Source organism: Choristoneura fumiferana, chromosome 24 (genome assembly GCF_025370935.1).
Source record: "Choristoneura fumiferana chromosome 24, NRCan_CFum_1, whole genome shotgun sequence".
Taxonomy (NCBI): Eukaryota; Metazoa; Arthropoda; class Insecta; order Lepidoptera; family Tortricidae; genus Choristoneura; species Choristoneura fumiferana.
Window position 1 is genome coordinate 3924780 of NC_133495.1, and position 18256 is coordinate 3943035.

The 18256-nt window shown below is 39.4% G+C and overlaps 2 protein-coding genes across 6 annotated transcripts in view; one reads left to right on the plus strand and one right to left on the minus strand.

The window, feature by feature from the left end:
* LOC141441713 (uncharacterized) lies at positions 1-8014 on the minus strand. The gene is made up of 2 exons (XM_074106531.1): positions 7800-8014; positions 1-3914 (listed from the first exon to the last, which is right to left on the minus strand). The coding sequence occupies exons 1-2, from the start codon at positions 7819-7821 to the stop codon at positions 523-525; spliced, it is 3414 nt and encodes a 1137-aa protein (XP_073962632.1). The 5' UTR covers positions 7822-8014; the 3' UTR covers positions 1-522.
* The window catches only part of iav (transient receptor potential cation channel subfamily V iav), a 26509-nt gene continuing 14127 nt past the window's right edge, over positions 5875-18256 (plus strand). For 2 of the 5 annotated variants that reach the window (XM_074106526.1, XM_074106527.1), the window contains exons 1-9: positions 13626-13907; positions 14528-14682; positions 15474-15614; positions 15751-15832; positions 15945-16040; positions 16252-16469; positions 17114-17339; positions 17616-17731; positions 17819-18067. In XM_074106526.1, the coding sequence (XP_073962627.1) occupies positions 13703-13907; positions 14528-14682; positions 15474-15614; positions 15751-15832; positions 15945-16040; positions 16252-16469; positions 17114-17339; positions 17616-17731; positions 17819-18067 (1488 nt within the window). In that variant the 5' untranslated portion in view covers positions 13626-13702. Of the gene's footprint in view, positions 6095-9736; positions 9851-12678; positions 12966-13625; positions 13908-14527; positions 14683-15473; positions 15615-15750; positions 15833-15944; positions 16041-16251; positions 16470-17113; positions 17340-17615; positions 17732-17818; positions 18068-18256 lie in introns of those variants that run through there. The other 3 variants (XM_074106528.1, XM_074106529.1, XM_074106530.1) reach the window with 3 other exon arrangements.

Genomic DNA, 18256 nt, shown 5'->3' on the forward strand with positions numbered 1-18256 from the left:
CAAAGGCAGTATGAAATTTTTCTCTATATACTAATTGGCAAGGTTTTTGTAGATCTAAAATTATACAGTCAGTTAAGTCTTGACATGATGCCCGGTTCACATTATTGCAGTAAAATCGTGCCAGTAGCGATACATTGCGGGGTCACAATCCAAACTAGTTACACAAGATCAATCGAACGCCGCAGTGTCATGCTACTGTAACGAATTTACTGGAATAATGTGAACCGGGCATAACACCCATGTCTTGATCTCGACATTACAAAGCAATGAACACATGAACAGTAGCAACGTGGGCCACCCACCACAGCCTACAGTTTCGCAGTCTAAGGGACCTCGTGCCTAAAAAGTTTGTAGTTTTTTGTTCATTAAAAAAACTGTCATCTACTATGTGGTGTGCCATCATAGAGGACCTCTCAAAATTTATCTAGCCCACGCCCAATTAAGTCCTGCGCTGCCACTGTCAATGGACTTCCCCCATGACTAGGTATATCACTGCACATGTAGACCATTTGGATCATATTTTTACACACCAAGAATACAATCATCTTCCTCGTGAAAATCTTCTTCAATCTTAATCGGTGCTTCTAGTATTTCAGTATATTCTTCATCTTCAGTAGTCGAGCCGATTGACGCTGCGGAAAATGGCGTTCCAATTATTGGTGATTCTTCTTCTATTTTGTCGTCAGAATTGGCAACTTGTAGGGGAGATATTTCTATCGAGGGCTGATGCACAAATGCTTTAAAATTATGCTCCCTTATAATTCTAGGCTTTGTCGCACGCGGAGGTTGAACTGGAGGTGTCACTGTCACTATTCGGAAATTTCTATTTGATAGCAAAGGATCTACGGGGTTTACGCCATCAACCTCTAAAGCATGAGTGTGCGTTGCTGGTAAAGGTTCGTTTACCGAATTTATCAGTGAACTGGATTTGTCTACAGGAGCATCGCAAAGTTTTGAAGGAGACAGGACCCTTATTTTCTTTGTTACTGGTGTTACTTCTGTATAAGTATCACCGGGACGCTTTTTATTATTCCCATAAACCTTTGACGCGGTAGGTCGTTGGTTTTGGTTACCAGGCTTCCTGCAAAACACTGTTGCAGATGAGGTCTCGTTTCCAGTATTGATATCTTGATCTTGCAACGAAAAAACATTTTGTATTACCGGCACACCGATGTTGGAATGTTTAGCTCCTAATTTTGTGGATAATAATGAGGTAAATGAATCTGTATATTCTTTACTTTTCATACACAAGGTTTTCGTGAAATAGTTGTTCAGTTCGTGTCTGTCAGGCGTACTAGAGTCTAAAAGGTTACTAGGCTCATCGGTTATATTTGCACTACATTTTGCAGTGGCGGTGTTTGATGGATTCACATCTCCCGAAGATAGATTTTTAAGATTAATATTATCTCCAAAAGCTTCGTACATCGAAGTAGGGTCAATATTAGTAGCAGTTTGTGGATTACCAACTTTTAGATTAATGATATTACTTAAACTCATGCCAGAATTTAATCCTAAAGAATTAACCTGACTTTGAGCGTAGGAAAGTATGTTAGCAAGGACTTTGAGTTCTACAGTAGTTAAACTGCTCACCGGAGTGTTTAGAGCGGCGGCTACCTTTCCGTCGCTGTTGATAGTGAGGCGCACATCTTTAAACCTTTCTAAAATAGAAGTTATTAAGGAATTTACTTCTTTAGTTAGAACGTCACCTTCCACGTTGGTTACATTGTTAGGTTGTGCTACTGGTGTAGAGTCCTGTTCAAGACCCAATGTAGGGGCTGCTCTTATGCCCATAAATTGACAATCTTCGTCAGTCGTTGGTTTAGTACTGGTGGTCGCCGCGCAAAAAGAAGCAGGCTGTATATACAGATTGTCTAGTACATTCGTCGTTAGAGGAATAACGTGGACTTTAGTAGGTGCAGGCGTACTTTTGGGAAGCGATTTAGGCAGTAATTTGGGCAGCAATTTAGGCAGCAATCTGGGCATAACAGGAGGCTTATCAGCAGGGGTAGACCCAGAACTAGCAGCCGGCCTAATCGAGTAGTTATCTAACCATGTTGATGTTTTGGAAGATGCTTTCATTTTATCTAATAGTATTTGCCAATAACGCGGTCGCGACGGAAACTTTATATCTGTTAGAGTTACTTCTTTAGCATTGGCAGGTTTGCAACAGCAATTGCATTCATTACCTGTACACATGTGACGTGTTCTTATATATTGCACAGTAGAATGGTGCAGTGTCTTTGATTTAATAAGTTTGTTTATGAGATTTTCTCGTTTAAACCAACAACAAACATCGTTCGCTTGCTTAGTCTTCTGTAGAAGCTTTTTAACATCTGGTCGGTCCGTATTGTTAAAACAAGTTAATTTTAAATAACTTTTCAACTCTCCATCAGGGTTTATTTCATATACTTCTCTTTCATCCGCCGCAAAATTCCGTAAAACGATAACGCCACTTTGAGAATTATCTAGTTTTAATGACAGTAAACGTCTGTTGTCTATCGGTTTCTTTGACAACGGCTTTTTGTACATCAAAGCCTGATCTATCAAACTGAATGCACCTTTATTTGTGACTGGCTGTTTAGCGTTGGGATTTTCTAGCAAATACCGGAGCTCCCTCCGATTGATCCTCGGTTCTTTGTTCATCTTAACGATAGTGCTTTGAATTTCGTTTTCTAGGGCTTCTATTTCTTTGGCCTCCTGTAAGAATGGTAGATAGTCACCTGAAGGAGTTTCATTAGTGAATTCGATATCAGGTTTGCCCAAGATCCCTTGTTGTTTTTGACAACAGCAACTGCATTTGCCTGCTGGGCAGGTGTGGGGCTTTCTCATGAACCGTAAACTATTATATAGTAGTACTTTAGGGTACAAAGATTGAATGAGCCCATCTCTATGAATCCAGCAACAACTTTTGACAGGAAGGTAGCTGCGACTTTTTCCACTGACTATATCGTGTTTATATTTAAATGCAATGGCGTCCTTTTCTTTATAGTATTCCAAGAGATAACCTTTGTGATTATAACAGTATGAATCGCACTCCTTCGAATAAAGTTCCAACACCTCTATTACGCCATCAACTAGAAGTCTGTTCTTAAATGTAGCGATCAACTTTTTTTGATAATTTGGCTCTATTGCCAGGTTATAAGATGGTTTGCTAACTTTGATTAATCCTGTATTAGTCTGAACTCCGTACATTAGTTCAGAATCATTGCTTTCTAATTTTGATCTTAAATTCGGATTTAAAGTTATTAAAGGTTCTTCATCTGATGATGAATCCATTTGTACTGGAACATCCGGATGTTCTTTCGTTTTTTCAACGTCTTCTATTATTTTTACTTTTGAACTAACTCGTTTGAATACTTCCTGATTGTCCAGTTTTGAGAGCACTACACTGCAAGGTCTGCATAATTTTAACAGTTCACTATATTTATATGCAATAATATGTTCATCTAACACTTCACATTTTATTAAAGGATCTGCTTCAAAATGTGTGGATTTTGTCGCACCAATGGGATTTTCATATACCTCACATTTTATAGAATTCACATCAATAAGTGCTTCAGGCAATTCTAATTCAGTATCATTCGTTTCTAAGTTAATATTTTTATGGTGATATATTTCCTTCAATTTTTTTTTCACTGCCTTATAAGATATTTTGGAGCAGCGGCTGTAACTGTCATTTGGGAACGTCTGTAACTTCGGCTTGCTTTCTTTTAGTATAATAGCAGTTACTTCTCTTGGTTGTAGATGACATATGTTAGAGTTAAATATCACCATATCGTCTAGCCTAGTGGTGCACACCAGTGGTATCCGATCCGAATCATTATCTGCTGCGGCTTCAGCTTCCGAATCTTCAATATCGAATATTTCTTCTTTGACAAGAAGCTCCTTTAGGTTTGTTTCGTCATCCATGCTCTCTGTGAAAAAAAAAGCTTAATTAAAAGAACTGACCCAGGTAATAGATGACATAGATACGTTTTTGAGCGATTGGTGAGACATAAATGGTGACAGAGCGAGTTGGAAGTTCAAGGGAGAGGTCGGTCGGTACTCGCCAATGGTACTTAGGGGCTACCCGGCGGAATTCACTATTTTTACGTCGCTTATAGTATGCTTGAACGTTGTATAAACAAAGGCCAGTAAATAAATAATAAAAAAACTGAAATATGTAAAAAAAATCCTATCTAGTTATTTTACTTGCTTTCTGTCTGATAGGTTACCGGACCATTATTGCATAGTAAAAGAGAACAAGTAGGTCCACCCGACCCTTTAGGAGAATTAAGTGCATACTCCGTCGCGGACGTTTAGGGTTGTCCACGTCTATTTTAGATTAATTATCTACCGGCAAATAATTTTAGTGTTTAAAAAGTTAACTTAAAATTGTCTAATGTCTGTGTCTAGAGAAACGAGACAGATTCTATGCCGTTATATTATTATTATTGTACTAAATTTAAAAATGTTATTTATAAATTCGCCGGAACGGTGATGGCGACTGTATACATACTAATCATGTTTACCTACACATATACATATATTGTTTATAGGTAGGTAGGTATTTATTATTTTTTATGTGTCCTTGCACGAAACTATTAAAGTACACTTATATGCCACTAATACACAAAAAATATACGTAAGTACGAGTACACGAACGTAAAAGGTGATCATCTCGCGAAGCGAGCGCAAGATGAGCGAGCTAAAATCGGAAAGAAGGAAAAGAAAACTTAATCCTCCTTAAATTATCAGTGTGTGCCGTAGCAGCGCCAACCGGCGAGCACACATTTAAGCCGCGCGATGCGATGTACTTTTGTTCGTAGTGAGCCTACTTGTTCTCTTTTACTACGGTTATTGGGTCATTATTCGAGCGTTTCAACAACTTCTATTTTCATGGTCACAATTTTTTATAAATCGCGGACTGTAGAATTTGATGACATTTTCGATTTTTTTTTATATGCCCTGTACCTATTTCTACTCTACTAGATAACCTGGAAACTAAAAAATCTTCTACCATGTCAACAAAAATGTGCCAATGTAAATCAAATAAAATAAACGCTCGAATAATGACCCTATTGAAGAAACTTAAATAGGAGTAAGTAGTCCCAATTCAATTTTCATAAAAAAAATCATTTTAGCTTCGTTAAAAAAAAATCTTCTATAATACTTTTCGGGTAGCTTGGGTCACCGTTGACACATGTCATTAAGTAAAGAAAGGGTTGTGGCCATGTAAATTTGATCGAAATGCTAAGGGTGTGATCGATTTTATATTAGTGATAGTTTGTATTTTTAACTAGTTTTTGTCTGCGGCTTCGCCCCCCTAGCAAGTGTTTTTGCTTGTCTATCGGGATCTTACAAACCATGCGGTCATCTTTGGCACTATATATATCAAAACTAATAACGACAAAAAAATAAAAATGAACCGTAATAACAAAATTGGATAACAAAGTAACAGTTCAAAACATCAAACAATACGAAACACTCAAAACAAAGACGCATTCAAGGTCCTTATCTCTCGTACTATAACTGACAGATGATGCGAGTCAAACGATTTGACAAGATTGTGGAATCGATTCGGTCGATAAGCAAAGTCAAGCTCTATTGTAATTGAGTTCCGTTTAACGCAATGAAAGTTGACGAGATTAAAATTTACCTTATTATTTTTATAACAAAATAATATATTTTTAAGTGATATGTGTTTATTATTACGAAATATTTTAAGCTACATGGAGATAAGTATATTTTTTTGTTCTTTCAAGATTCAAGTATATTTTTTACAAAATATGGGCCTGAAACATTCATAGCGTGGAATGGAAAAAAGCAAATGTCACTGTACCCAAGCTATCCGAAAAATAATAGCCTCCGTAGCCTCCTAACGCCCAAGTCAAACTTTGTCATTTATGATAGTTTAATTTAAAATTACAATCCTTTATAAAGGACTGTGCGTTAGGAGAATAGATCGTTCGTGCCTCTTCATAGCTGCTGAAAAAAAGGAACATCGGTACGAGCGAGCAGTTATCGAAAAGCTGTGCGGAACCTTTCTTCATAGTAGTGAAACGGAACTTGACCGGTTTTAGACATTATAATAAACTTTCGTGACGATGACGAGGTAGGTATACGAATGAATGATCACTTAAAAATGATAATGACAATTAATACTGCCGAATACTGTAAGAATCTATTAACGTATATTTTGATTAATATTACAATAGGTACCTCTCAGGGAAAAAGGGTGTCAACTAGTGTCAAGTTGAGACCTGTCCGTCCGGTGAGATCGTGGCGAGTTTACTTAATAATAAATAACGGCTGGCAGCGTAGGTAGAGCAAGCAATAGCTGGAGGAAGTTCAGCGTGCATAATTCGAAATTAATCGTCATCATCATCATATCAGCCGTAGGACGTCCACTGTTGGACATGTGCCTCCCCCATATAGACCTCCAGTTGCCTCAATTCGAAATTCAATTTCCTCCAATCCAACTGGTCGGTTTTTTATTCCCAGTTGCTTCCTTTGTAAGGGGGGTGGATTTAGTACTAACCAGTACTAACTAAGCTACTGACCAACATGGCGAAGTGTTCCTGGTGAGGATTACGAAACTTTAAAAACATACCTACTTAACCCTCTTTTGGGCAGTCGGGTAAAAATATTATTTTATTAAGTATACCTACTGAAATAATAATTGAAATATTTTACAAGCTTCACTAAATCCATTCTCCTTACAGAATACAGAACCCTAAAAAGAAACTGGGAATAAAAAAACATGGACCAAAACTTAACCAGTTTGCAGGTGGTAGGACCTTGTGCAAGGTCCGCCCGGATTGCTACCACCATCTTGCTCGCTAATCCTGCCGTGAAGCAGCAGTGCTTGCACTGTTGTGTTTCGGCGTAGAGAGTAAGACAGCCGGTGAAATTACTGGCACATGAGGTATCCCATCTTAGGCCTCTAAGTTGGCAACGCATCTGCAATGACTCTGGTGATGCAGATGTTAATGGGCGGTGGTGATCTCTTACCAGTGCAGATTTTTGGATTTTTGACGGTGAAAATTTCGTAAGATTTTTTAACTCCCTTCCCCAAATCTCATTTTTGAAATGTGTTGGCCCACAAAAAAATGTGACTACGACTTTGTCCGTAGTTTAAATCACTCTGTGATAAAACTAAATAATAAATACAACTTAAATTAATAAACTTTACTTTCACGCAATTTTAAACGGTTTCTGTTGAAAAAAAAAACGTGATATTGGCCTCTGCCCAAGTAATTTGGAAAAGCTTTTCTTGACCCCCTCCCCCCTCTTAAGACTCACGTAATTAATGGACGCCCCCTAACCATCAGGAGACCCACTTGCTCGTCCACCCAGTAAAATAAATAAAAAAACCGACTAGATACCTTTTTGGACCATTCTTAACGCAAATCCATTGGTGGAATACGGTTTCTATAATAATATATTATAATTTTGAAAACTCACGAGAACTGCAGGGCTACTACGAAACTCGAAACTCGAAGTTCGTGTCGTGCGGTCCCTCCCGCTCTCGTATTAAATAGTATAAGTGTCAGAGGGACCGCACGACACGAACTTCGAGTTTCGTAGTACCCCTGCTGTTACCAACGGCCACGCCACGCCTGCTGCTCTAGCGAGCGCTTGAGTGAGAGAGTAAAGAGCGAGAATGTGACTTGTAGTAGTACCGCAGTAACATAACTACGCGTGACGCGCGCCAACAAATAAAATCTTTTTGGCTGCCTCGGTTGATTATTCTACAATTCTCATTAAAAACAGAGAAACCAACGTCACTGAGTACGTTATTAATTAGTACCAATTACCTGAATCACAATTCTGATCCATTATACAATCACTAACGAGTTTTTGACATCACTTTCACAACTTAACTTCAGTCACAGAATTGTAAGTGTCCGTTACCACGAGTTTGTTGATGGCGACATTTTGAAATGTTTATTTACATTTTTACATTTGTAGGTTGTGATGAAATCGTTTTAAATCGCCGTCATGCCGTCGAAATCGTTGGCGAGACTGTTCATTTCGCTGTGTGAGTGAGGTGAGGCGCGGGGGGAGAATGGAAGCGGTGGGGCGGTGTGCGGGGAAATGTAGCGGTAAGGGAGCGGGGGGACCGGTGCCGCGCGAAGGTCGAATGCTCGTTGTAATTGTGTTTACTGTTTAGTTCATTTTAGTTTAGGACAGTAGCATGTACTTGTACTATTATCTATTCTGTGGTATTAGTTGCAAATAAATGAAGCGTAGCGTAAGTAAAGCATTATTGACAACTAATAATAAATGGCGTTATGTCAAGGTTAGCGTAATTTGAAACATAAAATATTTTCATCCCGGAAAATTAGCGGTGTATGTATATTTTTATATAGGTATCCTGTGAAGTGTGTATGCTTAGATAATATTATATTCAAATCACAAATAATAATAATATTAGGGAGTCGATTATTGCGTAAAAAGAGACCTATGCTCTGCTCATCAGTAAGACTCAAAATAGGCTAATTAAAAAAACACAAACGGTAACAGTTTGTTAGGTGTAGACTATAAAATTAAAAAAATAATGCAATTTGTAAAAGTTTAAAACTGTGCCACGGATAGATAGATAACACTTACTACGCTATCATCTCTACCTATTTAACAGATGAGTTTTTCCTGCACTTATGTATTACCATAAAAATCCAGGACTGACTTGTAGACAATAAAGGGGATGCTACACGGTTGCCAACAAGCCTCCGACGGCGAGGCGCGGTGCGGGGCGCGGCGCAGACTGAGCGGTTGCTTGCTTGCTAGGCGGCATCTGTGGCGGCATTATCAAAAAGAAACAGAACGCCACCGCCGCGCGGCAATTCGCTTTTTAATTCCCGACAATCGGGACTCGGTATAATTGTGAACTAAGGCATCGATATTAAGTAATAATATATATACTTACAAACTAAACAAAATTACGACTTCATCGTATTACTTCTTTTATTCATCATCATCATCATTATTACGACTTCACAAAAAATGTTTAGAACCCTTTTTTCTGTGACCTTCTAAAATCCAATGTTATCCTGAATGGACTATAGGCTGTAATGAATGCAGTTACATAATTATACCCACATTAATTTATACATACCTTATTATAGGAACGTACTTGCATATTACTTTTTTGTGACAACCCTGATGATACATTTCCAGTGTCTAGCCGATTGTCGGCATTTCGCGCTCAGACAAAGAACATTAACCACTGTACATATTCTTACACTGTGGTTAAGGTATCTACCCTAAACACCGTATCATAACCATGGCCGTAATAGGAACGTGTCAGAAACAGAATGTCAAGCCCATAGGTACATGACACGCAACGGCGACGGTTGGTTAGGAAACGTGTTAGTGTGCAGTCTCATACTTTTCATTAAGTACAAAGAATATATTTTTGCCAGACACGTTGCTATACGATCTTGATACGGTGTAATGGGTGGAGACGTTTATAAGTATCGCGTGTTCTAAAAACCCAACGTCGCCCCCGCTAAAACCTCACCTCCGCTCATGCTGCGTTTACACTGTAAACAGCTATTTCATTGCATTGCAAGACTTGACTATTTTTTGGATAACACTAGATTACGTACGTACTATAAATGATTTCTCCAAATAAAAACTTTATTTTTTTCATCTACTCGCGAGTAGAAACATGAGGTTCATAAACATGCAATCTATGTATAATGTGGCAGGCGACGGTGCTTGGTATGTTTGTTTCCCTCCGCAGTTGTGGAATAATCTAACAAAATGGCCGCCGGGTGCGAGGGGGGAGTGTCGCCTTTCCCGCTCTCGCTCCTCAACCCCGCTGTGCTGCGTTTAGATCGAAGACTGGTCGAGTGGAGCGCAAGTATATTATTATTTCTTGATGGAATTTACATCGTGCTAAGCGAAAAATGTGTCATACAATCAAATAAAAGTAGGTACTTAGGTATAATTATTTATATTGTTGGTTTTAAAATAATACCTAATGCTAATAATAAAACTTAATGAACTGGCTTGTTTGCTTATAAATAAGTTAGTAAATGGAAAAACAAATAAATACCTACTCTTACGTAGATATTTATGCTCTCGACCGTAACGCACAGTCCTACCGGTAGGTAAGTACTTACTAGAAATAGAGTCGTGGGCTACTACGAAATTCAAAGTTCGTATCCTACCGTCCCTCACTCGTATTAAATAATATTAAGCGTCAGCGGGACGGCAAGACAAGAATACAAGATACGAAAACAAAAAGATACTTACGAAGTTCAAATTTTGCACTTCAATACCATACTTACAGTATTCTTTATTGCACAGCATATTATGTTGTACTGATTTATTAAATCAGTACAAAAAAAACTACATTGACACAAATCCAGGGTAGACAACTTCTTTGTTTAGGCCTGGTACCTATTTATAGACTTTGTTGTCAGATATTGGTGATGGTGCCTGTACGGTGTACCACGTGTAGTGCCGCTGCCGAACCATTGGAATATAATAGTGAACCGCCGCAGTATGCTCATTGGCGTATCTTTCTTGGGTTATATTTCTTTTCAGGGGGGCCTGCCTGACCTGGATTTTAGTGTGAAGATATCGGTATTTTAGAATTTTGAATCGGTAGCCCAACATCCTGGGGGGTGGGCACTAGACCATACTGGGGTGGGCGCGGCCCACCCGGCCCCCCTCTATAAGCGCCTATGAGAATGCTGCTAGATTATTATGTGTCGATGCATCATACTTACAAACGTCGATTACACTCCTATGCCGCGTAACCTACAATAATCTTAGCAAATTTCAGACGACGTGTCTTCAAAAATTCTGATTGGGGCTTTATCTAGTTATTACATTTGGTTTGGTTATCAATTTGTATGGAGTTAGGCAGCTTTATGTGTCGACATTTTATTTATAGCTAAGTAGGTACTGTTGATGATAGGTAATTATGAAACTCATGGCATTAAAATTTGAATTAACATTTAGAATTTTCACACATAAGTAGGTAAGTTAAGTAGGTACCTACTCGTACATCATTGAACTGCTTCGCAGCCTGTGTCACTGTACAGATCTACCTATTGAATAATGTTTGTCCATCGTATTTTATCGGATCGGATTTATCTTGCTCTCTCAATTAGTTTCAGTAAATTTCAGTAAGCTAGTTGAGAAAGAAACTTTTACGACAAAAGACGACGGAAAAACATGATTCACTGGGGGTGTACCTATCTGAATATCGAAAATTACTTACTTAACATTTATCTAAAGTTAAAAAGTCGATGGTCAAAATATCGAAAGTACCTAGGTTAGGTTAGGTTCGATATTTTAACTATCGATATTTCAATTATCGATATTCAGATACGTGCCCTATTCACTACGTGTAGGTTCCCTCGCGATGAAGCCGATAATAAATTTCAAACTAAGTTTCGTACCTACGCGTAGAGTCCATTGGTAGAGTCCGAAAAACTGAAAGGGCGTGCCTGGGGGGCACGAGCCTACGGCCCTCTGCTTTAGAAGCCATAGGTCTAATTACTAGGCTACCACAGCTTTTAAGATAAGAAAATTCAGTTTAACATTAAATTTTTGCCTTCTAAAGATCCGAAAGTTTCAAAGTAGGTAATAAAAAAGTAAACAGTACCTAAATATTGGAAACAAAAATTTGTGACGCTTTTGAGATTTACTGTTAGAATAGGTCCACACTCCACAGTATGGGCACAATACAAGTAACTATATTACTTGTATTGTGGTATGGGTGATACTGTGCCCTTAGTGTAAGTTTTCGGTTACAAAATACGTCTCGATCGCGTGAGTTAATATCTCAATTCATACAAATTGAGATTTTACGCGTACGCGATCGAGACGTATTTTGTAACCGAAAACTTACACTATGGTATCTATATATCTGTGGGTTCAACTGTTCGGGACGTTAGTTTAGGTACCCGTATTACGCCCATCTTACACTAAATCCGTTACGAAGAAATCAAGTAATATTTTTCTAAGGATAAGTATAGTATTTTCTACGAAGTTTTTTTTTTATATAGGTTAGTTAGGATGTTATTTAGTACTCTTAAACTACCAATCAACCAAACTTAGCCGCATGCTGATGATAGTATTTTATTAATTGGAGAGTAAGAGGAAGTATACACATAATACGCACCCCGGATGTTGATCGGTTACCATGGAACCGTTTCATTGTTTACTTCGCGTATTAAAACGAAAGAAGGCTTCGGTTCTGTTTTATTATTTTTAACGCTTTTCACTTGTTTTTATTGAATAACAAATGTTAATTTACTATCGTTTAAATACTTCAAGCAATGTCCACAATAATTAGCGCAAACGTGTGATTCTTAGTGAAATATGGTGTTCGTAAAAAGATTTATGCTGATAACATAAAGATGGCATATCTTAGTTAGATGGATGGAGCTAAATAATGCGTTGAAATAGTGTTCTTCATTCTATATTTTACATTAATTATCAAGTACTGATTAGTAATTTCAATATTTCCAACAGTGCACGAGGGCAGTGTATTTCGATTTCAGGATAGCCACTGGAAGTAACTCAATAGTGTTGACCTAATTTTCATACAAATAATTGGTTTCCTGTTTCCTAATCTATACGTGTCTCTACGTGGACAAAGATCGAAATCCCGAATATTTCTTTCTCATGAATGTTCTAATAGGAATTGGAAATTATTTGATTAAGTAGATGAAGGTAAAAAAAATGTTCCGAAGTAGGTATTAAGTCGTAAAATCAGTCACTTCTCCATGCGATTAATACTGTGGCGTTTCATATGAGGCTGTAGGTACCTACATGTTAAAAATGAAAATAGGTAATCAACACGTTTATATTGATTTTGTTATATGTATGCAGATCTGTGCATGTGAGTAAACTCTAAATAAATTATGGTCTGGCCGTGCCATTTGTTTAACATTTCCGTGAGAAAAATTATGATGAAGAAGTTAAGCAGGATCCAGCGAAGTCCATGATCACTGTCTGTAAGTATATTATTTTTTACCTTCTGTGTAAGTACCTATTTTGCCTGATAATTAAGAAAATACATATAATGTAAACTTTAGCTGGCGCCTTATAAATAATGAATGCAAATATTAGTCTCGGAATACTTATTTTATTATTATTAGAAAAAGAACAGACGATGCCTGCGTTGCAATGCAAAATGCAACACACATAATTTGTTTTACAATATACAAGGTGGGAAGGATTATCCCGACAAATTTTAACCACGCATTCCTGAAGCCATATTGAGTAATAAATGTTATATGATCCTAGGTCGAATTATGCTTTTTAACTTTTTTATTTTTTCATACATAATAAATACATAATGTTTGCACCTCCACCATTTTCATAGCAACTTTTTTTACATAAAAATAGAAATATGTCAAAAACAAAGCATAATTCGTCCTAGGTTCATAAAACATTTATTACTCAATATGGCTTCAGGAATGCGTGGTTAAAATTTGTCGGGATAATCGGCGCAACGAAAGCGTGAGAGATGCCATTTTTACAAGAAAGCACCACGTGCTTAAATGGAAAACGTAACCATAAAGCCATAATAATTTATTTATCCTTTACTTTACACTTCGATCAAGCTAATCTAATCTACCGAAGTAACTGTATTTTATTAATAAATGGAGGTAAGCAGGGGTAGTCGCCAAAATACCTACTTATACTTATCAAACCGAAGGTGGTCGCCTCATGAAAAGTTTGAAAAACAATGATCTGGACTTGTCGACCACATTGCTGCCTTGTCAACTTGCAGTCTCTCAAAACTCGACACTATTTCAGCGCGATGGGTGGCACTGTGGGCAAGCTGTGCTCGCCGCGCGTGCAGGCCGTGGGCTCCGTGCTCGACCGGGTCATCTCGCAGCCGAGCAGCGAGGACCATACCGTGCTCTACAAGCTTGCAGACTACAAGAAGGGTCAGTTCCATAACTATATAGTCTCTTAGGGCCTCCGCTAACTCGCGTGGGCCTCAAATAGTTTCAATAGAGCAGAGACCCGCCTCACGCAGCGCTGCTCTATTAAGGTCTCTAGCCACTACACCATACTCGTATCAACTATGGCGATGAAAAATATATTCTTAACCAACATCGCCGTTGTGCGCCATGCACGAGCGTTATAAACGGTGCCGAACGAACGCTAGTACAAGTATAAGTACGTCACACAGTTGACATGTTGAAGTCGTTACATTCCGTGCCTGATACGTACCTATTACATGTCAGGGCCTTCTTTCACCTATTAGAGGCCCTGGGCACAACATGCTGCATGCATTCGGTAAGCCTGATTTTCAGGCGAAAGTGGAGTAGCTATAGGTTATCATTTGGTAATGGAGTAGGGACTAGGGGGTCCCAATGCATCGCGTGGCCCTGAGCACGTGCCCAGTGTGCCCAGAGGGGAGGGGCCTGATTACGGCCATGGTCTGATACGCTGTAGTGGGTAGAGACCTTTAGATGACATGAAGCAAGCACGCCGCATGGGCGCCAAGCCGTGCACCCTCGCGATTTAGATTAACAAATTCACCAGATGGCCTTCTTTGCAGGTGGTCTCCTTCTAGAAACCTACACTAAGGGCGGGATGATGGCAGCTGAGAAGCTAATACGGGAGGAGTTCGCGGCGTACATGTACGCGGGGGGAAAGGGCCGGGTCATTAACCGAGCTGAGTACCTTCGCTGGAAGTTCCGGGACCAGGAACAGGTTAGATCCCATATGACTACTATCATTGTCGCCGGTGTAGGTATACTTGTCTCAATGCTGGGCATAGGCTTCGTACAACTTACAACTTAGGGGTCTTTAAAAAACGAGTCTGTCAGTCTCTGAAAGGGCCGGCAACGCACCTGTGATTGCACACCCAACACCCTCGTGTTGCGGGTGTCCATGGGCGGTGATAATTTTATTTATTGATAGTGATGATGGTAATGATGATGATAATAATGTAAACCCAGGCCGGACCGAACGAGTGATCTCATTCTCCAGCGTCGGCGTAGTAATTAGGTGTACAAGTTGATAATTGGAATACTTACCTTTTTTGAACCTTGCACTTTGTTATGCATCTGGGTCCAGGTAGATGTAGGTATATTTCTCGCTTCTGCATCTGGCTCAAACTTCTAACTGACAAAATTGCCCTAAAGAATCACTATTAACCAAAAACGCTTGGCTACCAGTAGGTAGAAACACAAAAGAGGTTCGGCGGCCTAAAACGCGTTATTACTTCTCAACAAGTTTTACTTTATGATACTTCTCCTCTCATCTACTTAAAGGTTGACTGGTAGAGATCCCTTAAAGGGATAAGTCAACCTTTGTATAAGTATCTCAAAGTTTGTCAATTGTGTTTTGTTTCTTTTCTTTTGTACAATAAAGAGTTTACATACATACATACATAGGTACTTCTAGAATAGTAGTTTACAAAAAACTTGATTAAAGGAGCTGGCTGAAATCCACCTGAAATCTTATAGTAAGTATTTCATTTTTTTATTCCGTGATGCCAGGTGGTCTTGCCTATCGAAGCGTCTTTGTCTCCTCACGACCCACTCGCCAAATGGGAGGACCACATGTCCTGCTGGCAGATGAGCTACCGAGGTGCGCTAGGCGAATCTCTGCTGCATGTGCTCATCATTTGTGATACTAAGGTAGGTAACCTATAGTTAAAAATAAACCTCGTTGACTTTCAATAATGTAATGCACTAATACCCATCCAGTTCAAATTTTTATTTAATTATAATGTTTAAACATTCTTCCACCTCATTTCACCATTTTATCCTTCAGATCCACACCAGGCTCGCAAGAACGCTCGTTAAATGTTTCCCGAAACTCTCTCTAGATGTCGTAGAAGGAGAAGAATATTTAGGTAAGTTTAGACATGGGTTTACTAATATCCTCGCGGGAGAGTAAGAGGAGAGAGGGCGGTGTAAGTAAGTGTAACATTGAACAAAGTATTCTTATTGTTACTTTCATTACAGGAGCAAGCTCCCTGCACTTGGCAATTGCATACAGCAACAATGAGCTGGTTCAGGATCTAGTGGAATGCGGTGCTGACGTGAACCAACGCGCAATTGGTAATCAAATCACTATTCTAAAATAGCATAGCTCAGGGCCCCACAATTTCCCGGTAGCTGGAAAGGATAATAACAGAGCTTACGTTACGTTACGATTAGGGAAGTAAGTAAATATATATGAGTAGGGTACTCATAAAACCATAGCAACTGTCGCATTTATCACGACACGACGGGACATTTCAAGCTATCATACCAAATCCTACCTTTTCAGGTAGTTTCTTCCTCCCCCGAGACCAGCAGAAGGTTCCGCCAGCTCGGCAGACCAACTACGAAGGTCTGGCGTACCTCGGCGAGTACCCTCTCGCCTGGGCCGCATGCTGTGCCAACGAGTCCGTCTACAATCTCCTTCTGGAGTCAGGAGCGGACCCTGACATGCAGGACTCGTTTGGAAACATGATATTGCATATGGTCGTTGTGTGTGATAAATTGGTGAGTTGGCAAAGCAAAGTGCGCTGCGTTACCTTCGAAATTACATATTATTTAAGATAGATACCTACCTAACTAATAGGTACCTACCAAAAGCTACTTCAATATCGCCGAAAGGCCAGGCCAAGGGTATCTTCAGCCCAAGAAAATTTTGCCGCCCCCTTATTTAGCGTACTCATTCTAATCGGTAAGACTTTTTTTTTGTCAAGAATTATCATCATCAGCCCAGCCTATACACGTCCCACTGCTGGGCACAGTCCTCCTCTCAGAATGAGAACACTTGGGTCGTAGTTCCCACGTGGGCCCAGTGCGGATTAGGAACTTCACACATACCATTATGGTGCCACCCGGGGCGGACCGCCCCCTTCCCCCCGCCCCAACTACGCTACGCCAATGGTCTGGCCTGATCGCAATCACCATCATACTCGCCAATCCTACCGCTAAGCAACAGTGCTTGCGCTACTGTGTTTTGGTGAAGAGAACAAGACAGTTGTGGAAAAACTACTTAGCTCCATACTTTACGCTGGCAACACATCTGCGATCCTCTAGAATTGTGGTGTACTGAGTGCACCGCAAAAGTATCTGACGTCTGACCTTCACACACATCTGAGTGTTTGAATTTTAACGTCTCACATTTTTTTCACCAGGATATGTTCGGCTATGCCCTTCGGCACCCAAAGGTCCCAGCCAGCAACGGGCGTATGAACCGTGCAGGCTTCACCCCTCTGACGCTGGCCTGCCAACTTGGTCGCGACTCCGTATTTCGTGAGATGCTTGAGCTCTCATGCCGGGAGTTCTGGCGTTACTCTAACATTACGTGCTCCGCGTATCCTCTTAACGCGCTGGATACTCTTCTGCCCGATGGAAGGACTAGTAAGAATTTTGTGAACGTTAAATACCTACTTACGTTAGTCGAGAATAAATTTAAATTATTAAGAACATTCAGTAGAGCAGTTATAGATGTTAATACTTCTAAAATGCTAACTCCTCCAACAAAAACCTAGAAAAAAATATCCATTCCTGGTTGTTAAAAACTGTTAAGTTAAACTGTTAAAAAGTGTTAAGTAGTTTTGTTGTGCTAAAAACGAAAGAGGACCAAAAATGCCCCCTTGTGGTATTCTTTGTTCAAAGAATTTTATATTTTTCTAGATTGGAATTCAGCGTTATTCATTATATTGAATGGTACAAAGCAAGAGCATTTAAACATGTTAGATGGTGGTATCATTCAAAGATTGCTGGAAGAGAAATGGAAAACCTTTGCCAGGGTATGTAACTCCAAAGATTGGTGCCCTTTTAATCTATTTTCACAAGAGCTCCTTCAAAAAAATATCTTTAAACCACCTTCGTTACAGACAAAATTTCTCAAGCGACTTCTTATTCTGATGCTGCATCTCCTCCTTCTATCAGTATCAGTGTATTTGAGACACAGCGCCGCAGAAGCGGAGGCAAACCCTGACTGGGGTCTAGAGGTGACCGATGCAAGAGGAGGCGTCAGGTTGGCCTGTGAACTGGGGACTATTCTGAGTACACTGTGCTACCTCGTGCTGCAGCAGGGCGATGAGCTAAAGAATCAGGGCTTGGTTGCATATTTTAAGCAGTTGGTGAGTTATAGGGCTGATCAAAATACCTACCTAGTTTTTATTATAGGATGAGTTTGATAGGATAAAATTGCATGAAAAATGAGCGCGTCTCGCCATCAAACGTAGCAGTTTGGCGAGAATATATAATGTGTACTAGTACCTAAGTTGTAATTTGAATATATAAATAAATTAAAAAAAAAAGATTTAAAA

What these genes read in the sequence shown, in the direction of transcription:
- LOC141441713 (XM_074106531.1), bottom strand. Translation starts at nt 7,821, where the DNA reads ATGGATCAGAATTGTGATTCAG. An exon ending in GGATCAGAATTGTGATTCAG is followed by an intron (nt 3,915 to 7,799) that starts GTAATTGGTACT and finishes TTTTTTTCACAG; the next exon opens with AGAGCATGGATGACGAAACA.